Source organism: Oncorhynchus clarkii, chromosome 13, assembly GCF_045791955.1.
Source record: "Oncorhynchus clarkii lewisi isolate Uvic-CL-2024 chromosome 13, UVic_Ocla_1.0, whole genome shotgun sequence".
Lineage (NCBI taxonomy): Eukaryota > Metazoa > Chordata > Actinopteri > Salmoniformes > Salmonidae > Oncorhynchus > Oncorhynchus clarkii.
In genome coordinates this window covers 61500693-61525255 of record NC_092159.1, presented here as the reverse complement: position 1 = coordinate 61525255, position 24563 = coordinate 61500693, and the positions used below count along the sequence as shown (strand labels likewise).

Sequence of the window (24563 nt, the reverse complement as noted above, 5' to 3'; positions counted from 1 at the left end):
CAGAGCCCTGTGACATGCCTCTATAATGACATTATTACTCTGGGGCTGAAGTCCTCTTCAGAGCCCTGTGACATGCCTCTATAATGACATTATTACTCTGGGGCTGAAGTCCTCTTCAGAGCCCTGTGACATGCCTCTATAATGACATTATTACTCTGGGGCTGAAGTCCTCTTCAGAGCCCTGTGACATGCCTCTATAATGACATTATTACTCTGGGGCTGTAGTCCTCTTCAGAGCCCTGTGACATGCCTCTATAATGACATTATTACCCTGGGGCTGAAGTCCTCTTCAGAGCCCTGTGACATGCCTCTATAATGACATTATTACTCTGGGGCTGAAGTCCTCTTCAGAGCCCTGTGACATGCCTCTATAATGACATTATTACTCTGGGGCTGTAGTCCTCTTCAGAGCCCTGTGACATGCCTCTATAATGACATTATTACTCTGGGGCTGAAGTCCTCTTCAGAGCCCTGTGACATGCCTCTATAATGACATTATTACTCTGGGGCTGTAGTCCTCTTCAGAGCCCTGTGACATGCCTCTATAATGACATTATTACTCTGGGGCTGTAGTCCTCTTCAGAGCCCTGTGACATGCCTCTATAATGACATTATTACTCTGGGGCTGTAGTCCTCTTCAGAGCCCTGTGACATGCCTCTATAATGACATTATTACTCTGGGCCTGTAGTCCTCTTCAGAGCCCTGTGACATGCCTCTATAATGACATTATTACTCTGGGGCTGTAGTCCTCTTCAGAGCCCTGTGACATGCCTCTATAATGACATTATTACTCTGGGGCTGAAGTCCTCTTCAGAGCCCTGTGACATGCCTCTATAATGACATTATTACTCTGGGGCTGAAGTCCTCTTCAGAGCCCTGTGACATGCCTCTATAATGACTTTATTACTCTGGGACTGTAGCCCTCTTCAGAGCCCTGTGACATGCCTCTATAATGACATTATTACTCTGGGGCTGAAGTCCTCTTCAGAGCCCTGTGACATGCCTCTATAATGACATTATTACTCTGGGGCTGTAGTCCTCTTCAGAGCCCTGTGACATGCCTCTATAATGACATTATTACTCTGGGGCTGTAGTCCTCTTCAGAGCCCTGTGACATGCCTCTATAATGACATTATTACTCTGGGGCTGTAGTCCTCTTCAGAGCCCTGTGACATGCCTCTATAATGACATTATTACTCTGGGGCTGAAGTCCTCTTCAGAGCCCTGTGACATGCCTCTATAATGACATTATTACTCTGGGGCTGAAGTCCTCTTCAGAGCCCTGTGACATGCCTCTATAATGACATTATTACTCTGGGGCTGTAGTCCTCTTCAGAGCCCTGTGACATGCCTCTATAATTACATTATTACTCTGGGGCTGTAGTCCTCTTCAGAGCCCTGTGACATGCCTCTATAATGACATTATTACTCTGGGACTGTAGCCCTCTTCAGAGCCCTGTGACATGCCTCTATAATGACATTATTACTCTGGGGCTGTAGCCCTCTTCAGAGCCCTGTGACATGCCTCTATAATGACATTATTACTCTGGGGCTGTAGTCCTCTTCAGAGCCCTGTGACATGCCTCTATAATGACATTATTACTCTGGGGCTGTAGTCCTCTTCAGAGCCCTGTGACATGCCTCTATAATGACATTATTACTCTGGGGCTGTAGTCCTCTTCAGAGCCCTGTGACATGCCTCTATAATGACATTATTACTCTGGGGCTGTAGTCCTCTTCAGAGCCCTGTGACATGCCTCTATAATGACATTATTACTCTGGGGCTGTAGTCCTCTTCAGAGCCCTGTGACATGCCTCTATAATGACATTATTACTCTGGGGCTGTAGCCCTCTTCAGAGCCCTGTGACATGCCTCTATAATGACATTATTACTCTGGGGCTGTAGTCCTCTTCAGAGCCCTGTGACATGCCTCTATAATGACATTATTACTCTGGGGCTGTAGTCCTCTTCAGAGCCCTGTGACATGCCTCTATAATGACATTATTACTCTGGGGCTGTAGTCCTCTTCAGAGCCCTGTGACATGCCTCTATAATGACATTATTACTCTATGGGCTGAAGTCCTCTTCAGAGCCCTGTGACATGCCTCTATAATGACATTATTACTCTGGGGCTGTAGTCCTCTTCAGAGCCCTGTGACATGCCTCTATAATGACATTATTACTCTGGGGCTGAAGTCCTCTTCAGAGCCCTGTGACATGCCTCTATAATGACATTATTACTCTGGGGCTGAAGTCCTCTTCAGAGCCCTGTGACATGCCTCTATAATGACATTATTACTCTGGGGCTGAAGTCCTCTTCAGAGCCCTGTGACATGCCTCTATAATGACATTATTACTCTGGGGCTGTAGTCCTCTTCAGAGCCCTGTGACATGCCTCTATAATGACATTATTACTCTGGGGCTGAAGTCCTCTTCAGAGCCCTGTGACATGCCTCTATAATGACATTATTACTCTGGGGCTGAAGTCCTCTTCAGAGCCCTGTGACATGCCTCTATAATGACATTATTACTCTGGGGCTGAAGTCCTCTTCAGAGCCCTGTGACATGCCTCTATAATGACATTATTACTCTGGGGCTGAAGTCCTCTTCAGAGCCCTGTGACATGCCTCTATAATGACATTATTACTATGGGGCTGTAGTCCTCTTCAGAGCTCTGTGACATGCCTCTATAATGACATTATTACTCTGGGGCTGTAGTCCTCTTCAGAGCCCTGTGACATGCCTCTATAATGACATTATTATTCTGGGGCTGTAGTCCTCTTCAGAGCCCTGTGACATGCCTCTATAATGACATTATTACTCTGGGGCTGTAGTCCTCTTCAGAGCTCTGTGACATGCCTCTATAATGTGGCATTATTACTCTATGGGCTGTAGTCCTCTTCAGAGCTCTGTGACATGCCTCTATAATGACATTATTACTCTGGGGCTGTAGTCCTCTTCAGAGCTCTGTGACATGCCTCTATAATGTGGCATTATTACTCTATGGGCTGTAGTCCTCTTCAGAGCTCTGTGACATGCCTCTATAATGACATTATTACTCTGGGGCTGTAGTCCTCTTCAGAGCCCTGTGACATGCCTCTATAATGACATTATTACTCTGGGGCTGTAGTCCTCTTCAGAGCCCTGTGACATGCCTCTATAATGACATTATTACTCTGGGGCTGTTGTCCTCTTCAGAGCTCTGTGACATGCCTCTATAATGACATTATTACTCTGGGGCTGTAGTCCCCATCAGAGCCCTGTGACATGCCTCTATAATGACATTATTACACTGGGGCTGTAGTCCTCTTCAGAGCCCTGTGACATGCCTCTATAATGACATTATTACTCTGGGGCTGTAGTCCCCTTCAGAGCCCTGTGACATGCCTCTATAATGACATTATTACTCTGGGGCTGTAGTCCTCTTCAGAGCCCTGTGACATGCCTCTATAATGACATTATTACTCTATTGGCTGTAGTCCCCTTCAGAGCCCTGTGACATGCCTCTATAATGACATTATTACTCTGGGGCTGTAGTCCTCTTCAGAGCCATGTGACATGCCTCTATAATGACATTATTACTCTGGGGCTGTAGTCCTCTTCAGAGCCCTGTGACATGCCTCTATAATGACATTATTACTCTGGGGCTGTAGTCCTCTTCAGAGCCCTGTGACATGCCTCTATAATGACATTATTACTCTGGGGCTGTAGTCCCCTTCAGAGCCCTGTGACATGCCTCTATAATGACATTATTACACTGGGGCTGTAGTCCTCTTCAGAGCCCTGTGACATGCCTCTATAATGACATTATTACTCTGGGGCTGTAGTCCCCTTCAGAGCCCTGTGACATGCCTCTATAATGACATTATTACTCTGGGGCTGTAGTCCTCTTCAGAGCCCTGTGACATGCCTCTATAATGACATTATTACTCTGGGGCTGTAGTCCTCTTCAGAGCCCTGTGACATGCCTCTATAATGACATTATTACTCTGGGGCTGTAGTCCTCTTCAGAGCCCTGTGACATGCCTCTATAATGACATTATTACTCTGGGGCTGTAGTCCTCTTCAGAGCCCTGTGACATGCTTCTAGAATGACATTATTACTCTGGGGCTGTAGTCCTCTTCAGAGTCCTGTGACATGCCTCTATAATGACATTATTACTCTGGGGCTGTAGTCCTCTTCAGAGCCCTGTGACATGCCTCTATAATGACATTATTACTCTGGGGCTGTAGTCCTCTTCAGAGCCCTGTGACATGCCTCTATAATGACATTATTACACTGGGGCTGTAGTCCTCTTCAGAGCCCTGTGACATGCTTCTATAATGACATTATTACTCTGGGACTGTAGTCCTCTTCAGAGCCCTGTGACATGCCTCTATAATGACATTATTACTCTGGGGCTGTAGTCCTCTTCAGAGCCCTGTGACATGCTTCTATAATGACATTATTACTCTGGGACTGTAGTCCTCTTCAGAGCCCTGTGACATGCCTCTATAATGACATTATTACTCTGGGACTGTAGTCCTCTTCAGAGCCCTGTGACATGCTTCTATAATGACATTATTACTCTGGGGCTGTAGTCCTCTTCAGAGCCCTGTGACATGCCTCTATAATGACATTATTACTCTGGGGCTGAAGTCCTCTTCAGAGCCCTGTGACATGCCTCTATAATGACATTATTACTCTGGGACTGTAGTCCTCTTCAGAGCCCTGTGACATGCTTCTATAATGACATTATTACTCTGGGGCTGTAGTCCTCTTCAGAGCCCTGTGACATGCCTCTATAATGACATTATTACTCTGGGGCTGTAGTCCTCTTCAGAGCCCTGTGACATGCCTCTATAATGACATTATTACTCTGGGGCTGTAGTCCTCTTCAGAGCCCTGTGACATGCTTCTAGAATGACATTATTACTCTGGGGCTGTAGTCCTCTTCAGAGTCCTGTGACATGCCTCTATAATGACATTATTACTCTGGGGCTGTAGTCCTCTTCAGAGCCCTGTGACATGCCTCTATAATGACATTATTACTCTGGGGCTGTAGTCCTCTTCAGAGCCCTGTGACATGCCTCTATAATGACATTATTACTCTGGGGCTGTAGTCCTCTTCAGAGCCCTGTGACATGCCTCTATAATGACATTATTACTCTGGGGCTGTAGTCCTCTTCAGAGCCCTGTGACATGCCTCTATAATGACATTATTACTCTGGGACTGTAGTCCTCTTCAGAGCCCTGTGACATGCCTCTATAATGACATTATTACTCTGGGGCTGTAGTCCTCTTCAGAGCCCTGTGACATGCCTCTATAATGACATTATTACTCTGGGGCTGTAGTCCTCTTCAGAGCCCTGTGACATGCTTCTAGAATGACATTATTACTCTGGGGCTGTAGTCCTCTTCAGAGTCCTGTGACATGCCTCTATAATGACATTATTACTCTGGGGCTGTAGTCCTCTTCAGAGCCCTGTGACATGCCTCTATAATGACATTAGCCCTGTGACACTCTAATGACATTATTACTCTGGGGCTGTAGTCCTCTTCAGAGCCCTGTGACATGCCTCTATAATGACATTATTACTCTGGGGCTGTAGTCCTCTTCAGAGCCCTGTGACATGCCTCTATAATGACATTATTACTCTGGGGCTGTAGTCCTCTTCAGAGCCCTGTGACATGCCTCTATAATGACATTATTACTCTGGGACTGTAGTCCTCTTCAGAGCCCTGTGACATGCCTCTATAATGACATTATTACTCTGGGGCTGTAGTCCTCTTCAGAGCCCTGTGACATGCTTCTATAATGACATTATTACTCTTGCCTAGTTAAATGGGGCGGCAGGGTAGCCTAGTGGTTAGAGCGTTGGACTAGCAACCGGAAGGTTGCAAGTTCAAACCCCCGAGCTGACAAGGTACAAACCTGCCGTTCTGCCCCTGAACAGGCAGTTAACCCACTGTTCCTAGGCCGTCATTGTAAATAAGAATTTGTTCTTAACTGACTTGCCAAGTTAGTTAAATAAAGGTAAAAAAAATAAAAAAAATAAAATAAAATAAAATAAAAAAATGCAGGCAAACTTAAATCAGTTTTACCAAATCTTTACCAGCATGTCAAATGTGCAACAAGGAGAAAACATTTCAAGTACCACTTCTACTCCACACACAGAGATGAGTACTAACCTCTCCCCCGCCCTTCATTTGGCATACAGTGCCTTGCGAAAGTTTTCGGCACCCTTGAACTTTGCGACCTTTTGCCACATTTCAGGCTTCAAACATAAAGATATAAAACTGTATTTGTTTGTGAAGAATCAACAACAAGTGGGACACAATCATGAAGTGGAACGACATTTATTGGATATTTCAAACTTTTTTAACAAATCAAAAACTGAAAAATTGGGCGTGCAAAATTATTCAGCCCCTTTACTTTCAGTGCAGGAAACTCTCTCCAGAAGTTCAGTGAGGATCTCTGAATGATCCAATGTTGACCTAAATGACTAATGATGATAAATACAATCCACCTGTGTGTAATCAAGTCTCCGCATAAATGCACCTGCACTGTGATAGTCTCAGAGGTCCGTTAAAAGTGCAGAGAGCATCATGAAGAACAAGGAACACACCAGGCAGGTCCGAGATACTGTTGTGAAGAAGTTTAAAGCCGGATTTGGATACAAAAATATTTCCCAAGCTTTAAACATTCCAAGGAGCACTGTGCAAGCGATAATATTGAAATGGAAGGAGTATCAGACCACTGCAAATCTACCAGGATCTGGCCGTCCCTCTAAACTCATACAAGGAGAAGACTGATCAGAGATGCAGCCAAGAGGCCCATGATCACTCTGGATGAACTGCAGAGATCTACAGCTGAGGTGGGAGACTCTGTCCATAGGACAACAATCAGTCGTATATTGCACAAATCTGGCCTTTATGGAAGAGTGGCAAGAAGAAAGTCATTTCTTAAAGATATCCATAAAAAGTGTTGTTTAAAGTTTGCCACAAGTGGGAGACACACCAAACATGTGGAAGAAGGTGCTCTGGTCAGATGAAACCAAAATTGAACTTTTTGGGAACAATGCAAAACGTTATGTTTGGCGTAAAAGCAACACAGCTCATCACCCTGAACACACCATCCCCACTGTCAAACATGGTGGTGGCAGCATCATGGTTTGGGCCTGCTTTTCTTCAGCAGGGACAGGGAAGATGGTTAAAATTGATGGGAAGATGGATGGAGACAAATACAGGACCATTCTGTAAGAAAACCTGATGGAGTCTGCAAAAGACCTAAGACTGGGACGGAGATTTGTCTTCCAACAAGACAATGATCCAAAACATAAAGCAAAATCTACAATGGAATGGTTCAAAAATAAACATATCCAGGTGTTAGAATGGCCAAGTCAAAGTCCAGACCTGAATCCAATCGAGAATCTGTGGAAAGAACTGAAAACTGCTGTTCACAAATGCTCTCCTTCCAACCTCACTGAGCTCGAGCTGTTTTGCAAGGAGGAATGGGAAAAAATGTCAGTCTCTCGATGTGCAAAACTGATAGAGACATACCCCAAGCGACTTACAGCTGTAATCGCAGCAAAAGGTGGCGCTACAAAGTATTAACTTAAGGGGGCTGAATAATACTTTCGCAAGGCACTGTATATGGCCATATATGCTACGCTTCAGGACTGTTTTGTTAGCAAAAACTATATAACTATATAAACTATATAAACTATATAAACTATATAACACCTCAGTCATCGGCTTCATCAATAAGTGCATCGACAATGTCGTCCCCAAGATGACCGTTCGTACATATCCAAACCAGAAACCATGGATGCTGCTTTCAAGGAGCGGGACACTAATCCGGACGCCTATGAGAAATCTTGCTATGTCCTCAGCCGAACCATCAAACAAGAAAAGATGCTCGTCGGATGTGGCAGGGCTTGAAAACTATTACGGACTACAAAGGGAAAGACAGTGAGCCCAGGGAACCTACCAGATGAGCTAAATGCATCGTGGAAAGCAGCACTGAAGCATCCACAAGAGCACCAGCTGTTTTGGATGACTTTGTGATAACGCTCTCTGTAGCCAATGTGAGCAAGACCTTTAAACAGGTCAACATTCACAAAGCTGCGGGGGCAGATGGATTACCAGGACGTGTTCACCACCAATGAGACAGATTATGGGGAGGAGGTAAGATAACTGGCAGTGTGGTGCCATGAAAACAACCTCTCCCTTAATGTGAGCAAGACAACAGAGCTGATCGTGGACTACAGGAAAAGGCGGGCTGAACAGGCCCTCACTAAAATCAACTGGGCTGTAGTGGAGCGGGTCGAGAGTTTCAAGTTCCTTGATGTCCACATTGCAAACAAACTATCATGGTCCAAATACACCAAGACAGTCGTGAAGAGGGCACGACAAAACCTATTCCCCTTCTGGAGACTGAAAAGATTTTGCATAGGTCCCCAATTTTAGTTCTACAGCTGCACCATCGAAAGCATCATGACCGGTTGTATCACCGCCTGATATGGCAACTGCTTGGCATCTGATCGTAAGGCGCTACAGAGGGTAGTGCGTATGGCCCAGTACATCACTTCGGCCAAGCTTCCTGCAATGCAGGACCTATATAATAGGTGGTGTCAGAGGAAAGCCCATAAAATTGTAAGAGACTACAGTTTATTTGGTAAATATTTTCTTAACTCTTCTTGAACTGCACTGTTGGTTAAGGGCTTGTAAGTAAAGCATTTCACGGTAAGGTCTACACTGTTGGTTAAGGGCTTGTAAGTAAACATTTCACGGTAAGGTCTACACTGTTGGTTAAAGGCTTGTAAGTAAAAGCATTTCACGGTGAGGTCTACACTGTTGGTTAAAGGCTTGTAAGTCAGCATTTCACGGTAAGGTCTACACTGTTGGTTAAGGGCTTGTAAGTAAAAGCATTTCACGGTAAGGTCTACACTGTTGGTTAAGGGCTTGTAAGTAAACATTTCACGGTAAGGTCTACACTGTTGGTTAAGGGCTTGTAAGTAAAGCATTTCACAGTAAGGTCTACACTGTTGGTTAAGGGCTTGTAAGTAAAGCATTTCACAGTAAGGTCTACACTGTTGGTTAAGGGCTTGTAAGTAAGGAATTCACGGTACGGTCTATACTGTTGGTTAAGGGCTTGTAAGTAAGCATTTCACTGTAAATGTTATGGTGAGTGAATGAGGACCCAAAAGCGAACTAACTTAAACAGAGCTTCTTTAATAACCAAACATAGGTAGGCTCAGATAGACCGGCAGATTCCGACAGGACAGGACAAGGTTACAGCAAACATGACGATAGTCTGGCTCAGGCATGAAACACAACAAACAAGAATCCGACAAGGACAGGAACAGAAACAGAGAGAGATATAGGGACCTAATCAGAGGGAAAAAGGGAACAGGTGGGAAACGGGGTGAATGGGTAGTCAGAGGAGACAAGGAACAGCTGGGGGAAAGCGGGGGAGAAAAGGTAACCTAACAACGACCAGCAGAGGGAGACAGGGTGAAGGGAAAGGACAGAGACAAGACACAACATGACAGTACATGACAGTACCCCCCCACTCACCGAGCGCCTCCTGGCGCACTCGAGGAGGAAACCTGGCGGCAACGGAGGAAATCCTCGATCAGCGCACGGTCCAGCACGTCCCGAGAGGGAACCCAACTCCTCTCCTCAGGACCGTACCCCTCCCAATCTACGAGGTACTGGTGACCACGGCCCCGAGGACGCATGTCCAAAATTCTACGGACCCTGTAGATGGGTGCGCCCTCGACAAGGATGGGGGGGGGGGGGAAGACGAGCGGGGGCGCGAAGGACGGGCTTGATGCAGGAGACATGGAAGACCGGGTGGACGCGACGAAGGTATCGCGGAAGAAGAAGTCGAACTGCGACAGGATTAATGACCCGAGAAATACGGAACGGACCAATGAACCGCGGGGTCAACTTGCGAGAAGCCGTCTTAAGGGGAAGGTTCTGAGTGGAGAGCCAAACTCTCTGACCGCGACAATATCTAGGACTCTTAGTTCTACGCTTATTAGCAGCCCTCACAGTCTGCGTCCTATAACGGCAAAGTGCAGACCTGACCCTCTTCCAGGTGCGCTCGCAACGTTGGACAAAAGCCTGAGCGGAGGGGACGCTGGACTCGGCGAACTGAGATGAGAACAGCGGAGGCTGGTACCCGAGGCTACTCTGAAAAGGAGATAGCCCGGTCGCAGACGAAGGAAGCGAGTTGTGGGCGTATTCTGCCCAGGGGAGCTGTTCTGACCAAGACGCAGGGTTACGAAAAGAAAGACTGCGTAAGATGCGACCAATAGTCTGATTGGCCCGTTCTGCTTGACCGTTAGACTGGGGGTGAAAGCCGGAAGAGAGACTGACGGAAGCCCCAATCAAACGGCAAAACTCCCTCCAAAATTGAGACGTGAATTGCGGACCTCTGTCCGAAACGACGTCTGACGGAAGGCCATGAATTCTGAAAACATTCTCGATGATGATTTGTGCCGTCTCTTTAGCAGAAGGAAGCTTAGCAAGGGGAATGAAATGAGCCGCCTTAGAGAACCTATCGACAACCGTAAGAATAACAGTCTTCCCCGCTGACGAAGGCAGTCCGGTGACAAAATCTAAGGCGATGTGAGACCACGGTCGAGAGGGAATAGGAAGCGGCCTGAGACGGCCGGCAGGAGGAGAGTTACCGGACTTAGTCTGCGCGCAGACCGAACAAGCAGCCACGAAACGACGCGTGTCATGCTCCCGGGTGGGCCACCAAAAACGCTGGCGAATGGAAGCAAGCGTACCCCGAACGCCAGGGTGGCCGGCTAACTTGGCAGAGTGAGCCCACTGAAGAACGGCCAGACGAGTAGGAACGGGAACGAAAAGAAGGTTCCTAGGACAAGCGCGCGGCGACGGAGTGTGAGTGAGCGCTTGTTTTACCTGCCTCTCAATTCCCCAGACAGTCAACCCGACAACACGCCCCTCAGGGAGAATCCCCTCGGGGTCAGTGGAGGCTACTGAAGAACTGAAGAGACGAGACAAAGCATCAGGCTTGGTGTTCTTAGAGCCCGGACGATAAGAAATCACGAACTCGAAACGAGCGAAAAACAGCGCCCAACGCGCCTGACGCGCATTAAGTCGTTTGGCAGAACGGATGTACTCAAGGTTCCTATGGTCAGTCCAAACGACAAAAGGAACGGTCACCCCCTCCAACCACTGTCGCCATTCGCCTAGGGCTAACCGGATGGCGAGCAGTTCGCGGTTACCCACATCATAGTTACGTTCCGACGGCGACAGGCGATGAGAAAAATACGCGCATGGGTGGACCTTGTCGTCAGAGAGGGAGCGCTGAGAAAGGATGGCTCCCACGCCCACCTCTGACGCGTCAACCTCGACAACGAACTGTCTAGAGACGTCAGGTGTAACAAGGATAGGAGCGGATGTAAAACGATTCTTGAGGAGATCAAAAGCTCCCTGGGCGGAAACGGACCACTTAAAGCACGTCTTGACAGAAGTAAGGGCTGTGAGAGGAGCTGCCACCTGACCGAAATTACGGATGAAACGACGATAGAAGTTCGCGAAGCCGAGAAAGCGCTGCAGCTCGACGCGTGACTTAGGGACGGGCCAATCAATGACAGCTTGGACCTTAGCGGGATCCATCTTAATGCCTTCAGCGGAAATAACAGAACCGAGAAATGTGACGGAGGAGGCATGAAAAGTGCACTTCTCAGCCTTCACAAAAAGACAATTCTCTAAAAGGCGCTGGAGGACACGTCGAACGTGCTGAACATGAATCTGGAGTGACGGTGAAAAAATCAGGATATCGTCAAGGTAAACGAAAACAAAGATGTTCAGCATGTCTCTCAGGACATCATTGACTAATGCCTGAAAGACAGCTGGAGCGTTAGCGAGGCCGAAAGGAAGAACCCGGTATTCAAAGTGCCCTAACGGAGTGTTAAACGCCGTCTTCCACTCGTCCCCCTCCCTGATGCGCACGAGATGGTAAGCGTTACGAAGGTCCAACTTAGTGAAAAACCTGGCTCCCTGCAGGATCTCGAAGGCTGAAGACATAAGAGGAAGCGGATAACGATTCTTCACTGTTATGTCATTCAGCCCTCGATAATCTATGCAGGGGCGCAGAGACCCGTCCTTCTTCTTGACAAAAAAAAACCCCGCTCCGGCGGGAGAGGAGGAGGGGACTATGGTACCGGCGTCAAGAGCTACAGACAAATAATCTTCGAGAGCCTTACGTTCGGGAGCCGACAGAGAGTATAGTCTACCCCGGGGGGGGGTGGTTCCCGGAAGGAGATCAATACTACAATCATACGACCGGTGTGGAGGAAGAGAGGTGGCCCTGGACCGACTGAACACCGTGCGCAGATCGTGATATTCCTCCGGCACCCCTGTCAAATCACCAGGCTCCTCCTGTGAAGAAGAGACAGAGGAAACAGGAGGGATAGCAGACATTAAACATTTCACATGACAAGAGACGTTCCAGGAGAGGATAGAATTACTAGACCAATTAATGGAAGGATTATGACAAACTAGCCAGGGATGGCCCAAAACAACAGGTGTAAAAGGTGAACGAAAAATTAAAAAAGAAATGGTTTCACTATGATTACCAGAAACAGTGAGGGTTAAAGGTAGCGTCTCACGCTGAATCCTGGGGAGAGGACTACCATCCAGGGCGAACAAGGCCGTGGGCTCCTTTAACTGTCTGAGAGGAATGTCATGTTCCCGAGCCCAGGTCTCGTCCATAAAACAGCCCTCCGCCCCAGAGTCTATTAAGGCACTGCAGGAAGCTGACGAACCGGTCCAGCGTAGATGGACCGACAAGGTAGTGCAGGATCTTGAAGGAGAGACAGGAGTAGTAGCGCTCACCAGTAGCCCTCCGCTTACTGACGAGCTCTGGCCTTTTACTGGACATGAAGTGACAAAATGACCAGCGGAACCGCAATAGAGACAGAGGCGGTTGGTGATTCTCCGTTCCCTCTCCTTAGTCGAGATGCGGATACCTCCCAGCTGCATGGGCTCAGCACCCGAGCCGGCAGAGGAAGATGGTAGTGATGCGGAGAGGGAGGCGACGGAGAGCGCGAGCTCCTTTCCACGAGCTCGGTGACGAAGATCAACCCGTCGCTCAATGTGAATAGCGAGTTCAATCAAGGAATCCACGCTGGAAGGAACCTCCCGGGAGAGAATCTCATCCTTTACCTCTGCGCGGAAACCCTCCAGAAGACGAGCGAGCAAGGCCGGCTCGTTCCAGCCACTGGAGACAGCAAGAGTGCGAAACTCAATAGAGTAGTCTGTTATGGATCGATTGCCTTGACATAGGGAAGACAGGGCCCTGGAAGCCTCCTCCCCAAAAACAGATCGATCAAAAACCCGTATCATCTCCTCCTTAAAGTCCTGATACTGGTTAGTACACTCAGCCCTTGCCTCCCAGATTGCCGTGCCCCACTCACGAGCCCGTCCAATAAGGAGAGATATGACGTAGGCGACACGAGCAGTGCTCCTGGAGTAAGTGTTGGGCTGGAGAGAAAACACAATATCACACTGGGTGAGGAACGAGCGGCATTCAGTGGGCTCCCCAGAGTAACACGGCGGGTTATTGATTCTGGGCTCCGGAGATTCGAAAGCCCTGGAAGTGGCCGGTGGATCGAGGCGGAGATGGTGAACCTGTTCTGTGAGGTTGGAGACTTGGGTGGCCAGGGTCTCAACGGCATGTCGAGCAGCAGACACTTCCTGCTCGTGTCTGCCTAGCATCGCTCCCTGGATCCCGACGGCTGAGTGGAGAGGATCCGAAGTCGCTGGGTCCATTCTTGGTCGGATTCTTCTGTTATGGTGAGTGAATGAGGACCCAAAAGCGAACTAACTTAAACAGAGCTTCTTTAATAACCAAACATAGGTAGGCTCAGATAGACCGGCAGATTCCGACAGGACAGGACAAGGTTACAGCAAACATGACGATAGTCTGGCTCAGGCATGAAACACAACAAACAAGAATCCGACAAGGACAGGAACAGAAACAGAGAGAGATATAGGGACCTAATCAGAGGGAAAAAGGGAACAGGTGGGAAACGGGGTGAATGGGTAGTCAGAGGAGACAAGGAACAGCTGGGGGAAAGCGGGGGAGAAAAGGTAACCTAACAACGACCAGCAGAGGGAGACAGGGTGAAGGGAAAGGACAGAGACAAGACACAACATGACAGTACATGACAGTAAAGTCTACACGGTTGGTTAAGGGCTTGTAAGTAAGCATTACACGGTATGGTCTACACTTGTATGTGACAAATAAAGTTTGATTTGATTTGGTAATTGTTTATGCTCTTGACCAAGGCATCCAACCGAAATATGGAAACTGGCTTCTGTTTCTGTTTTTAAGTTAAATGCTATATTTCACAGGTCCCTGTTTTAGCATAACTTGTTACACAAGACCGAATCAAGCAGTTCGGTCACATATGTTGCGGTATTGAATTTGTCGTTCAAAATGTCTACTAGTATTTGAGATTTGTTCTGACAAATCTGATGAAGTCCTTTTAAATGCTTTATAGGGAGTGTATTTTTTTCTGATTCATTTGAAATTACTTAGAAATAATCATTTTTCAAGTACTTAGAAATATTCAGATTTAAATTACAAAGAAATAATCCTATTTAAATTACATAGATTACATTTTACATCTTTAAATTACATCTTAATTACATCTTATTTAGAATTAATTATATTTAAATTACTTAGAAAAAAGCCTATACATTTTTTTCTTGCAATTTTTTTTATCAGATCCTTTTTGTATTTTTTCAACACCTTTTCGCTAACACAAATCTTTACATGTACATTTGAAGTCGGAAGTTTACAAACACCTTAGCCAAATACATTTAAACTCAGTTTTCACAATTCCTGACATTTAATCCCAGTAATAATTCCCTGTTTTAGGTCAGTTAGGATAACAACTTTATTTTAAGAATGTGAAATGTCAGAATAATAGTAGAGAGAATGATTTATTTCAGCTTTTATTTCTTTCATCACATTCCCAGTGGGTCAGAAGTTTACATTCAAGGCTTAGTGATGGCCACTCCAATACCTTGACTTTGTTGTCCTTAAGCCATTTTGCCACAACTTTGGAAGTATGCTTGGGGTCATTGTCCGTTTGGAAGCCCATTTGCGACCAAGCTATAACTGATGTCTTGAGATGTTGCTTCAATATATCCACATAATTTTCCTACCTCATGATGTCATCTATTTTGTGAAGTGCACTAGTCCCTCCTGCAGCAAAGCACCCGCACATCATGATGCTGCCACCCTGGTGCTTCACAGTAGGGGTGGTGTTCTTTGGCTTGCAAGCCTCCCCCTTTTTCCTCCAAACATGACGATGGTCATTATGGTCAAACAGTTCTATTTTTGTTTCATCAGACCAGAGGACATTTCTCCAAAAAGTACAATCTTCGTCCATGTGTGCAGTTGCAAACTGTAGTCTGTTTTTTATGGGAGTTTTTGAGCAGTGGCTTTTTCCTTGCTGAGCGGCCTTTCATGATATGTTGAGATAAGGCTCATTTTGCTGTGGATATAGATACTTTTGTACCTGTTTCTTCCAGCATCTTCACAAGGTCCTTTGCAGTTGTTCTGGGATTGATTTGCACTCTTCTCACCAAAGTACGTTCATCTCTAGGAGACAGAACGCATCTCCTTCCTGAGCCATATGACGGCTGCGTGGTCCCATGATGTTTATACTCTCATACTTGTCACGCAAGGGTGTGACTCGGTTGGGAAAGCCTCAGCTTCACGTTTGTTTTGTTGTTCACTGTTTTGTTGGCAACATTCTTTAAAATAAAGAAAAATGTACGCTCACCAACCTGCACCTTGGTCTGGTCATTTCCTTGAAGACGATTGTGACAAAACAACCCACCTCAAACGGACCAAGCAGCGTGGCCAGGAGGAGCAGACAGAGTGGACATGGGAAGACATTCTGGAAGGAAAGGGATCCTGGACGTGGGAGGAGATCCTGGCTGGAAAGGATCGCCTGCCGTGGAAGCAGGTGGAAGCAGCGAGGAAGGCGGAGGCAGCTAGTAAAGGGGCACAGCGTTACACAGGGTCACGGCTGGCAAGGAAGACCGGGAGGCCACTCCAAAATATTATTTTTGGGGTGGCACACGGGGAGGTTGGCGGAGCTCACTCCTCGTGTTCACGGTCGGGAGCATGGTACTGGTCAGGTACCATGTTATGCGGTGAAGTGCACAGTGTCTCCAGTGTGCGTTCACAGCCCGGAGCCAGCGCTCCTGCATGTGTCGTGCTAGAGTGGGCATCCAGCCAGGACGGATTGTGCCAGCACAGCGCTCCTGGTCTCCGGTGCGCGTCTTCGGCCCAAGGTATCTTGCGCCGGCTCTGATCACTGTGTCTCCGGTGTGCAATCACAGCCCAGTGCACCCTGTGCCTGCGCTCCGCACGTGCCTGCTCCACAGACCAGGCCTCCAATATGTCTCCCCAGCCTGGTGAGTCCTGTGCCTGCTCCAAGATCCAGGCCTCCAGTAGGTCTCCCCAGCCTGGTGAGTCCTGTGCCTGCTCCACGGGCCAGTCCGGGGCCTGCAGCGAGGGTCCCCAGTCCGGGGCCTGCGGCGAAGGTCCCCAGTCCGGGGCCTGCGGCGAGGGTCCCCAGTCCGGGGCCTGCAGCGAGGGTCCCCAGTCCGGGGCCTACGGCGAGGGTCCACAGACCAGGCCTTCAATATGTCTCCCCAGCCTGGTGAGTCCTGTGCCTGCTCCCAGAACCAGGCCTCCAGTATGTCTCCCCAGCCTGGTGAATCCTTTGCCTGCTCCCAGAACCAGGCCTCCAATATGTCTCCCCAGCCTGGTGAATCCTGTGCCTGCTCCAAGATCCAGGCCTCCAGTAGGTCTCCCCAGCCTGGTGAGTCCTGTGCCTGCTCCACGGGCCAGTCCGGGGCCTGCAGCGAGGGTCCCCAGTCCGGGGCCTGCGGCGAAGGTCCCCAGTCCGGGGCCTGCGGCGAGGGTCCCCAGTCCGGGGCCTGCAGCGAGGGTCCCCAGTCCGGGGCCTGCGGCGAGGGTCCCCAGTCCGGGGCCTGCGGCGAGGGTCCCCAGTCCGGGGCCTGCGGCGAGGGTCCCCAGTCCCGGGGCCTGCAGCGAGGGTCCCCAGCCCAGGGTCGGCGACGAGGGTCCCCGCCACAGATGCGCCACAAAAGTGGGGGGAGCCAGAGGTGGAGTGGGGTCTGCGTTCTGCATCGCAGCCGCCACCAAGATAGATGCCCACCCGGACCCTCCCCTATAGTGTCAGGTTTGCGGCCAGAGTCCTCAACTTTGGGGGGGGGGGGGGGTACTGTCAAGCCCTCACCGTAGAGATGCTTTCATTCTCTGTTTGTTTGGTCAGGGTGTGACTCGGGTGGGAAAGTCTATGCTTTCTGGTTCTTTGTTTTTGACCAGGTATGATTCTCAATCAGGGACAGCTTTCTATCGTTGTCTCTGATTGGGAATCATACTTAGGCAGCCTTTTTTCCTTTTCTCATTTGTGGGTTGTTGTCTTCGTTGAATGCATGTATTGCCTTACGGAGCTTCACGTTTGTTTTGTTGTTCACTGTTTTGTTGGCAACATTCTTTAAGATAAAGAAAAATGTACGCTCACCACACTGCACCTTGGTCCGGTCATTTCCTTTACGACGATTGTGACAGTACTATTGTTTGTACAGATGAACATGGCACCTTCAGGTGTTTGGGAATTGCTCCCAATGATGAACCAGACTTGTGGAGGACTACAGTTTTTTTCTGAGGTCTTGGTTGACATCTTTTGATTTTCCCATGATGTCAAGCAAAGAGGCACTGAGTTTAAGGCCTTGAAATACATCCACAGGTACACCTCCAATAGACTCAAATAATGTAATTTAGCTTCTAAAGCCATGACATCATTTTCTGGAATCTTCCAAGCTGTTTAAAGGCACAGACATCTTAGCGTATGTAAACTTCTGACCCACTGGAATTGTGATACAGTGAATTATAAGTGAAATAATCTGTCTGGAAACAAATTACTTGTGTCATGCAAAAGGTAGATGTCTTAACCAACTTGATAAAACTATAGTTGGTTAATTAACAAGAAATTTGTGAAGTGGTTGTAAAACGAGTTTTAATGATTCCAACCTAAGTGTATGTAAACGTTCGACTTCAACTGTATATATGTTACTAAGAGGAACTGAAAAAGGGTGTGATTTTGTGAATATCTGTTTTATTTCAGATAACAGCTACTGTATGCTGCTGTGAAAGACAATACATTAACGACCAATGACAATGAACCAGTTATTAATGACAATACATTAACGACTAATGACCATGAACCAGTTATTAATGACAATACATTAATGACCACGAAGCAATTTTTATTTAAACATGGATCAACAAGATTTGTACAGAAGTGTAGTTATTAGCTGTTTAACTAAATGTGTTGCTAGGTGTTTAACTAAATGTGTTGCTAGTTGTTTAACTAAATGTGTTGCTAGTTATTTAACTAAATGTAGTTGCTAGTTGTTTAACTAAATGTAGTTGCTAGGTGTTTAACTAAATGTGTTGCTAGTTATGTAACTAAATGTGTTGCTAGGTGTTTAACTAAATGTGTTGCTAGTTGTTTAACTAAACACAGTTGCTAGTTGTTTAACTATATGTAGTTGCTAGTTGTTTAACTAAACACAGTTGCTAGTTGTTTAACTAAATGTAGTTGCTAGTTGTTTAACTAAATGTAGTTGCTAGTTGTTTAACTAAATGTAGTTGCTAGTTGTTTAACTAAATGTAGTTGATAGTTGTTTAACTAAATGTAGTTGCTAGTTGTTTAACTAAATGCAGTTGCTAGTTGTTTAACTAAATGTAGTTGCTAGTTGTTTAACTAAATGTAGTTGCTAGTTGTTTAACTAAATGTAGTTGCTAGTTGTTTAACTAAATGCAGTTGCTAGTTGTTTAACTACATGTAGTTGCATGCAGTTGCTAGGTGCAAATTAGCTTTTAGCCAATAAAGGGACACCGATCCCGAAGAAGTTTTAATTAACTAAATATGTTGCTAGTTGTTTAACTAAATGTATTTGCTAGTTGTTCAGCTCAATGTGTTGCTAGATTGTGAGCAACATTTGTTGGAAGTTGTTCAAATAAATGTGTTGCTTGAGTGTTGCCTGTATACGATTCATTACACATGTATTTGAAACAGTAGGAGGAGTACAGTAGGATAGTGAGTACAGTAGGATATCTAATAAGAGTGGAACAAAGCATGCAGCCCCAGAATAATAATGTCATTATAGAGGCATGTCACAGGGCTCTGAAGAGGACTACAGTCCCAGAGTAATAATGTCATTATAGAGGCATGTCACAGGGCTCTGAAGAGGACTTCAGCCCCAGAGTAATAATGTCATTATAGAGGCATGTCACAGGGCTCTGAAGAGGACTACAGCCCCAGAGTAATAACGTCATTATAGAGGCATGTCACAGGGCTCTGAAGAGGACTACAGCCCCAGAGTAATAATGTCATTATAGAGGCATGTCACAGGGCTCTGAAGAGGACTACAGCCCCAGAGTAATAATGTCATTATAGAAGCATGTCACAGGGCTCTGAAGAGGACTACAGTCCCAGAGTAATAATGTCATTATAGAGGCATGTCACAGGGCTCTGAAGAGGACTTCAGCCCCAGAGTAATAATGTCATTATAGAGGCATGTCACAGGGCTCTGAAGAGGACTACAGCCCCAGAGTAATAATGTCATTATAGAAGCATGTCACAGGGCTCTGAAGAGGACTACAGTCCCAGAGTAATAATGTCATTATAGAGGCATGTCACAGGGCTCTGAAGAGGACTACAGCCCATAGAGTAATAATGTCATTATAGAGGCATGTCACAGGACTCTGAAGAGGACTACAGCCCATATAGTAACAGTAATAATAATAGTAATAATGTCATTATAGAGGCATGTGACAGGGCTCTGAAGAGGACTACAGCCCCAGAGTAATAATGTCATTATAGAGGCATGTCACAGGGCTCTGAAGAGGACTACAGCCCCAGAGTAATAATGTCATTATAGAGGCATGTCACAGGGCTCTGAAGAGGACTACAGTCCCAGAGTAATAATGTCATTATAGAGGCATGTCACAGGGCTCTGAAGAGGACTACAGCCCATAGAGTAATAATGCCACATTATAGAGGCATGTCACAGGGCTCTGAAGAGGACTACATCCCCAGAGTAATAATGTCATTATAGAGGCATGTCACAGGGCTCTGAAGAGGACTACAGCCCCAGAGTAATAATGTCATTATAGAGGCATGTCACAGGGCTCTGAAGAGGACTACATCCCCAGAGTAATAATGTCATTATAGAGGCATGTCACAGGGCTCTGAAGAGGACTACAGCCCCAGAGTAATAATGTCATTATAGAGGCATGTCACAGGGCTCTGAAGAGGACTACAGCCCATAGAGTAATAATAATAATAATAATAATAATGTCAACAGCACAACGTCATTAAAGAAGTTACCCACTTCCTCTTTTGATATTTATATCTACTAGAGAATTCATTGATAATTAAGAAGTACTGTAATCCAATTCATTTTTCATTACAATCTACAGACGTTTGAATGAGTCTAATCAGTCTTCTGAAATCTATTCCGTCCCAACAGGTCATTCGTGTCAATTGTCATTTTTTATAGACAGTATTTTTGTTTTCAGGAACTGAAAGAGAGAGATGTAAAACAGGTAAAAATAGACTTTCACAAGCTGTTTTACATACAGTGTTACTGTGCTGTACAAACAGGATGCTGGTCCTTGTATCTACGCAGACATCAACTGTGGCGGTCAGAGAACACGTTGCAGCTCTGCATTCAGTTCTTCATTGTCTGTGGGACATTTTATAGTTTCTTTACTTTTGGAACCAAACTAACCATTAAATATTTACTCCTGTTACCTTGAGATACAATTCAACTGCAGGTTGAAAGGGTTAGTTACCAAGGAGGAACCCATCTGACAAACAACAAGAAGACGAGAGACTCCATACTGTTTACAGCGTTCATAAGGGTTTTACTGTATCAAACCAACGTCCTAGAGATATCCACCGGAACCAAACTATTCTGACAATTATCTCAGTAGATTTGACTGACGTTGGAAGAGATGAGATCTATGTTTTCCCACCCTGCCGTCCTGTTCCTGTGGATTCAGAGTTCTAATGGATGGATGCATCCTAAATGCCAGATTTATGACAGTAGTGAAGACTTGGAACACTTTCCCACCTGGATCTGCAGCCAACTACCTCATCATGCAGAACGTTACACTGCTGCCTGTCAAGATGTCACAGCCATCGAGGAGGATCTACTTGGACTTCCCCCTAATATCAATACCCTCTGCATATCTATGACACATGGTGAAAATAGAGCCATGTCTCTGGGCTTTTTCTCTCAGTTTCAGGATCTGGAGTACCTGTACATTGATGGCTGTTTTACTCAAATCCTTCCATCTGGGAACAGTCACCTTCCAAATCTGCAACATATGCACTTAGGTAAATGGGGAACTGACTCAGATTGCTGTGAATGTCATATTGGGCCCCATACATTCAGAGATCTCGTCAACCTAAGTCATTTGACTCTTTGGAGTTATAGACTGTCAGCAATGTCCCCGGATGTTTTTCATGGCATTCCTCTGTTACAAAGTCTCATCATTAGGGAACCCTGTTTAGAGGATTTGTCAGAGATAGCATGCAGAATAATGAATATTAAGTCACTTGTTAGGTTATATGTAGACGCAACAAACATACGATCGTTAATCATTTCAAACTGCTCTGTCTTAAACACCAACGAAAGCATGACACCTGTTTATATAAATCTAGCGAGGGTTGACTTTTGGTGAAATAACACATATAGAGGAAGGTTCACTGGCTTGGCTCCAGAACCTCACAAGATTAACAGGGGATTTCAGCCAGGAAGTCCTACTGGACCTTCCCCTGTCTGGGATAAAACAAATCCAGGTCCTCAGTTGCTATGGGATCATTGTCATTGATATTGAAAGTATCTGTAATGTAGTGTTTTTGCTTTCAATCAAGAAAATATTAGTAAACAATTTCAATGCAAGCAGCCTCTCTATGTCCAGTATTGAATTGTGCACTGGGCTAGAATATATGTATTTAAGTGTACCTTTGTCTTTCCATCCTACTACCCATTTGGATTGGCATTTTATTTCCAGTCTCAAAAACCTTAATCAATTAAACATAGACGGCCTGGAAGACAACAGACTTGATATTTGCTCCTTCCAAAAACAACCAATAACATGGTTAACAAATCTCACTTTAGGGTTGAAAAATCAAATGCTTTTTGCTAAACAATTTATCTGTCTTGTTAAGCTGCAGTATCTGGATATTAAACATAATTTAATTTCAAACATTGAAGACTTTGCTTTCCTGGGATTGACGAATCTGGAGTCCTTAGACATTACAAGTAATAAGATAACACAGATAAATACAAACACATTTTATGGTTTACATAGTTTGACATGGTTAGACCTCAGGAACAATCCACTTATTCACAACATTGAGGCAAAGTCTTTCACACACCTCATGTCTCTTAGACAAGTGTTTCTCGGGCAAGTGCACAACCCACTAACAGAACCTGTGATCAAGCTGAATCTGACACTTATATTTGGTGGCATTCTGAGTCAGCTGACTCATCTGTACATTAGTTCAGCTATGAGGCCAATGCAGTTGACTATCGGCAGTAACATCACATCTAAACAGAACCTGAGTCTCCAGCTCAAAGGCCAGACGGTGTCATTTCAGGACTGTGACAGACCTTTCTTTCAGTCTGTAACCCATCTTCATGCTGATGCTGAAGAATTCCTTTGTGGATCTGAATTCATGGGAAAGTACTTCACGTCTGTGGAGACATTTGACTACAGATCAAAGCTTTCAGCTAAAAGGGTTGATTTAACATCAATTAATCAGCTGATTCACCTGAGGAAACTGACTCTACGACAGGTGGATCTTTTAATACAGCGTTCTGTCGACATCATTTTTCACAACTTGACCAAACTGGAGGATCTGGAAATTTACCACTGCAGGATTTACTCTTTAGAGGGGAGTTTAACTAAAGACTTGAAATCTTTGAAAAGAGTGTATTTGCATATAGAGAACATTTATAATGTATTCTACAGCTTTACTGAACCTCTCTCTAGTCTTCAGCATTTGACGTTTAATAATTTACAGATGTTTTGCAGTTGTGACAATGCTTGGCTCATTACATGGGCAAAGGGGTGCAGGCAGGTTGAAGTGATCATGCTTGGTTCGTATTCTAAAACCGGTATGTATGCTTTGGAGGACTTGATATGCTTGTCGGACAATGGAATAGACACACCTAATTTTGTCAGGTACACAGAAGCCAACTGCACAACAGAGGTTGGCTTTGTGCTCTTTGTTGCGACTGGCCTGGGAGTCCTGTTCTTCATGCTGGTGGTGTTGGTCCATAACCTGGCCGGCCCCTACCTCCTCCCCCTCTACCACATCACCCTTGGCTGGCTATTAGAAGCCATGCGATCCAACACCAGGGGGCGCTACCACTATGATGCGTTTGTCTCCTACAGCGGGAAGGACGAGCACTGGGTGGTGGAGGAGCTGCTTCCCAATCTGGAGCAGAGGGGTCCTCCTTTCCTGCGCCTCTGTCTGCACAGCAGGGACTTCCAGCTGGGGAAGGACATTGTGGAGAACATCACAGACAGCCTCTACCGGAGCCGCCACACTCTCTGCCTAGTCAGCCGCCACTACCTACGCAGTAACTGGTGCTCTCTGGAGATGAAGCTGGCCACCTACAGGCTGCAGGTGGAACAAAGGGACATCCTCCTCCTGGTCTTCCTGGAGAAGATCCCCCCTCGCCGTCTGTCTGCCCACCACAGGCTGGCTCGCCTGCTGAAAACCAGGACTTATCTGGACTGGCCCCAGGACCCCCTTCAGCACCAGGCATTCTGGGACAGACTGTGGGCTAAACTGAAACCTCCGACTGAGCATGAGATCAGAGGTTGATGTAGAACCCTGTGGACTGAAGCATGAGATCAGAGGTTGATGCAGAACCTTGTGGACCTAAATGTGACATCAGAGGTTGATGTTGAACCTTGTGGACTGAAGCATGAGATCAGAGGTTGATGTAGAACCTTGGGTATAGAAATTTGACTTCAGAGGTTGATGTAGGACTGTGTAGACTGAATTGTGTCTTCAGAGGTTGATGTAGGACCTTGTGGACTGAAATGTGACATGAGAAGATGATGTTTAACCTTGTGGACTGAAATGTGACATCATAAGTTGATGTAGAACTTTGTGGACTGAATGTGACATGCAATGTTGACACATATGTTGAGCTGTTGAATTTGTTGTTAAAAGTCCTCCGTACAAAATGTCTACCACTGTTTGAAATTTGTTTTGTCAATTCCTTTTAAATGCTCTGTCTGGAGTTTACTCTTTGTGATTCATCTGAAATTACTTTTAATAGCCTTATTTAAATTTCTCATAAAAAAGCCCCAAAAAAACGTTAATTCCCAAAATTTTATCAGATCCTATTTGTGTTGTTAGTTGTTTAACTAAAATGTACTT

The 24563-nt window shown here is 46.0% G+C and overlaps 1 protein-coding gene across 1 annotated transcript; it reads left to right on the top strand.

The window, feature by feature from the left end:
- The first annotated feature begins 22820 nt into the window (after positions 1-22820).
- Positions 22821-23999, top strand: LOC139423613 (toll-like receptor 13). The gene is made up of 2 exons (XM_071175198.1): positions 22821-23582; positions 23664-23999. The coding sequence occupies exons 1-2, from the start codon at positions 22842-22844 to the stop codon at positions 23997-23999; spliced, it is 1077 nt and encodes a 358-aa protein (XP_071031299.1). The 5' UTR covers positions 22821-22841.
- Positions 24000-24563: the final 564 nt, after the last annotated feature.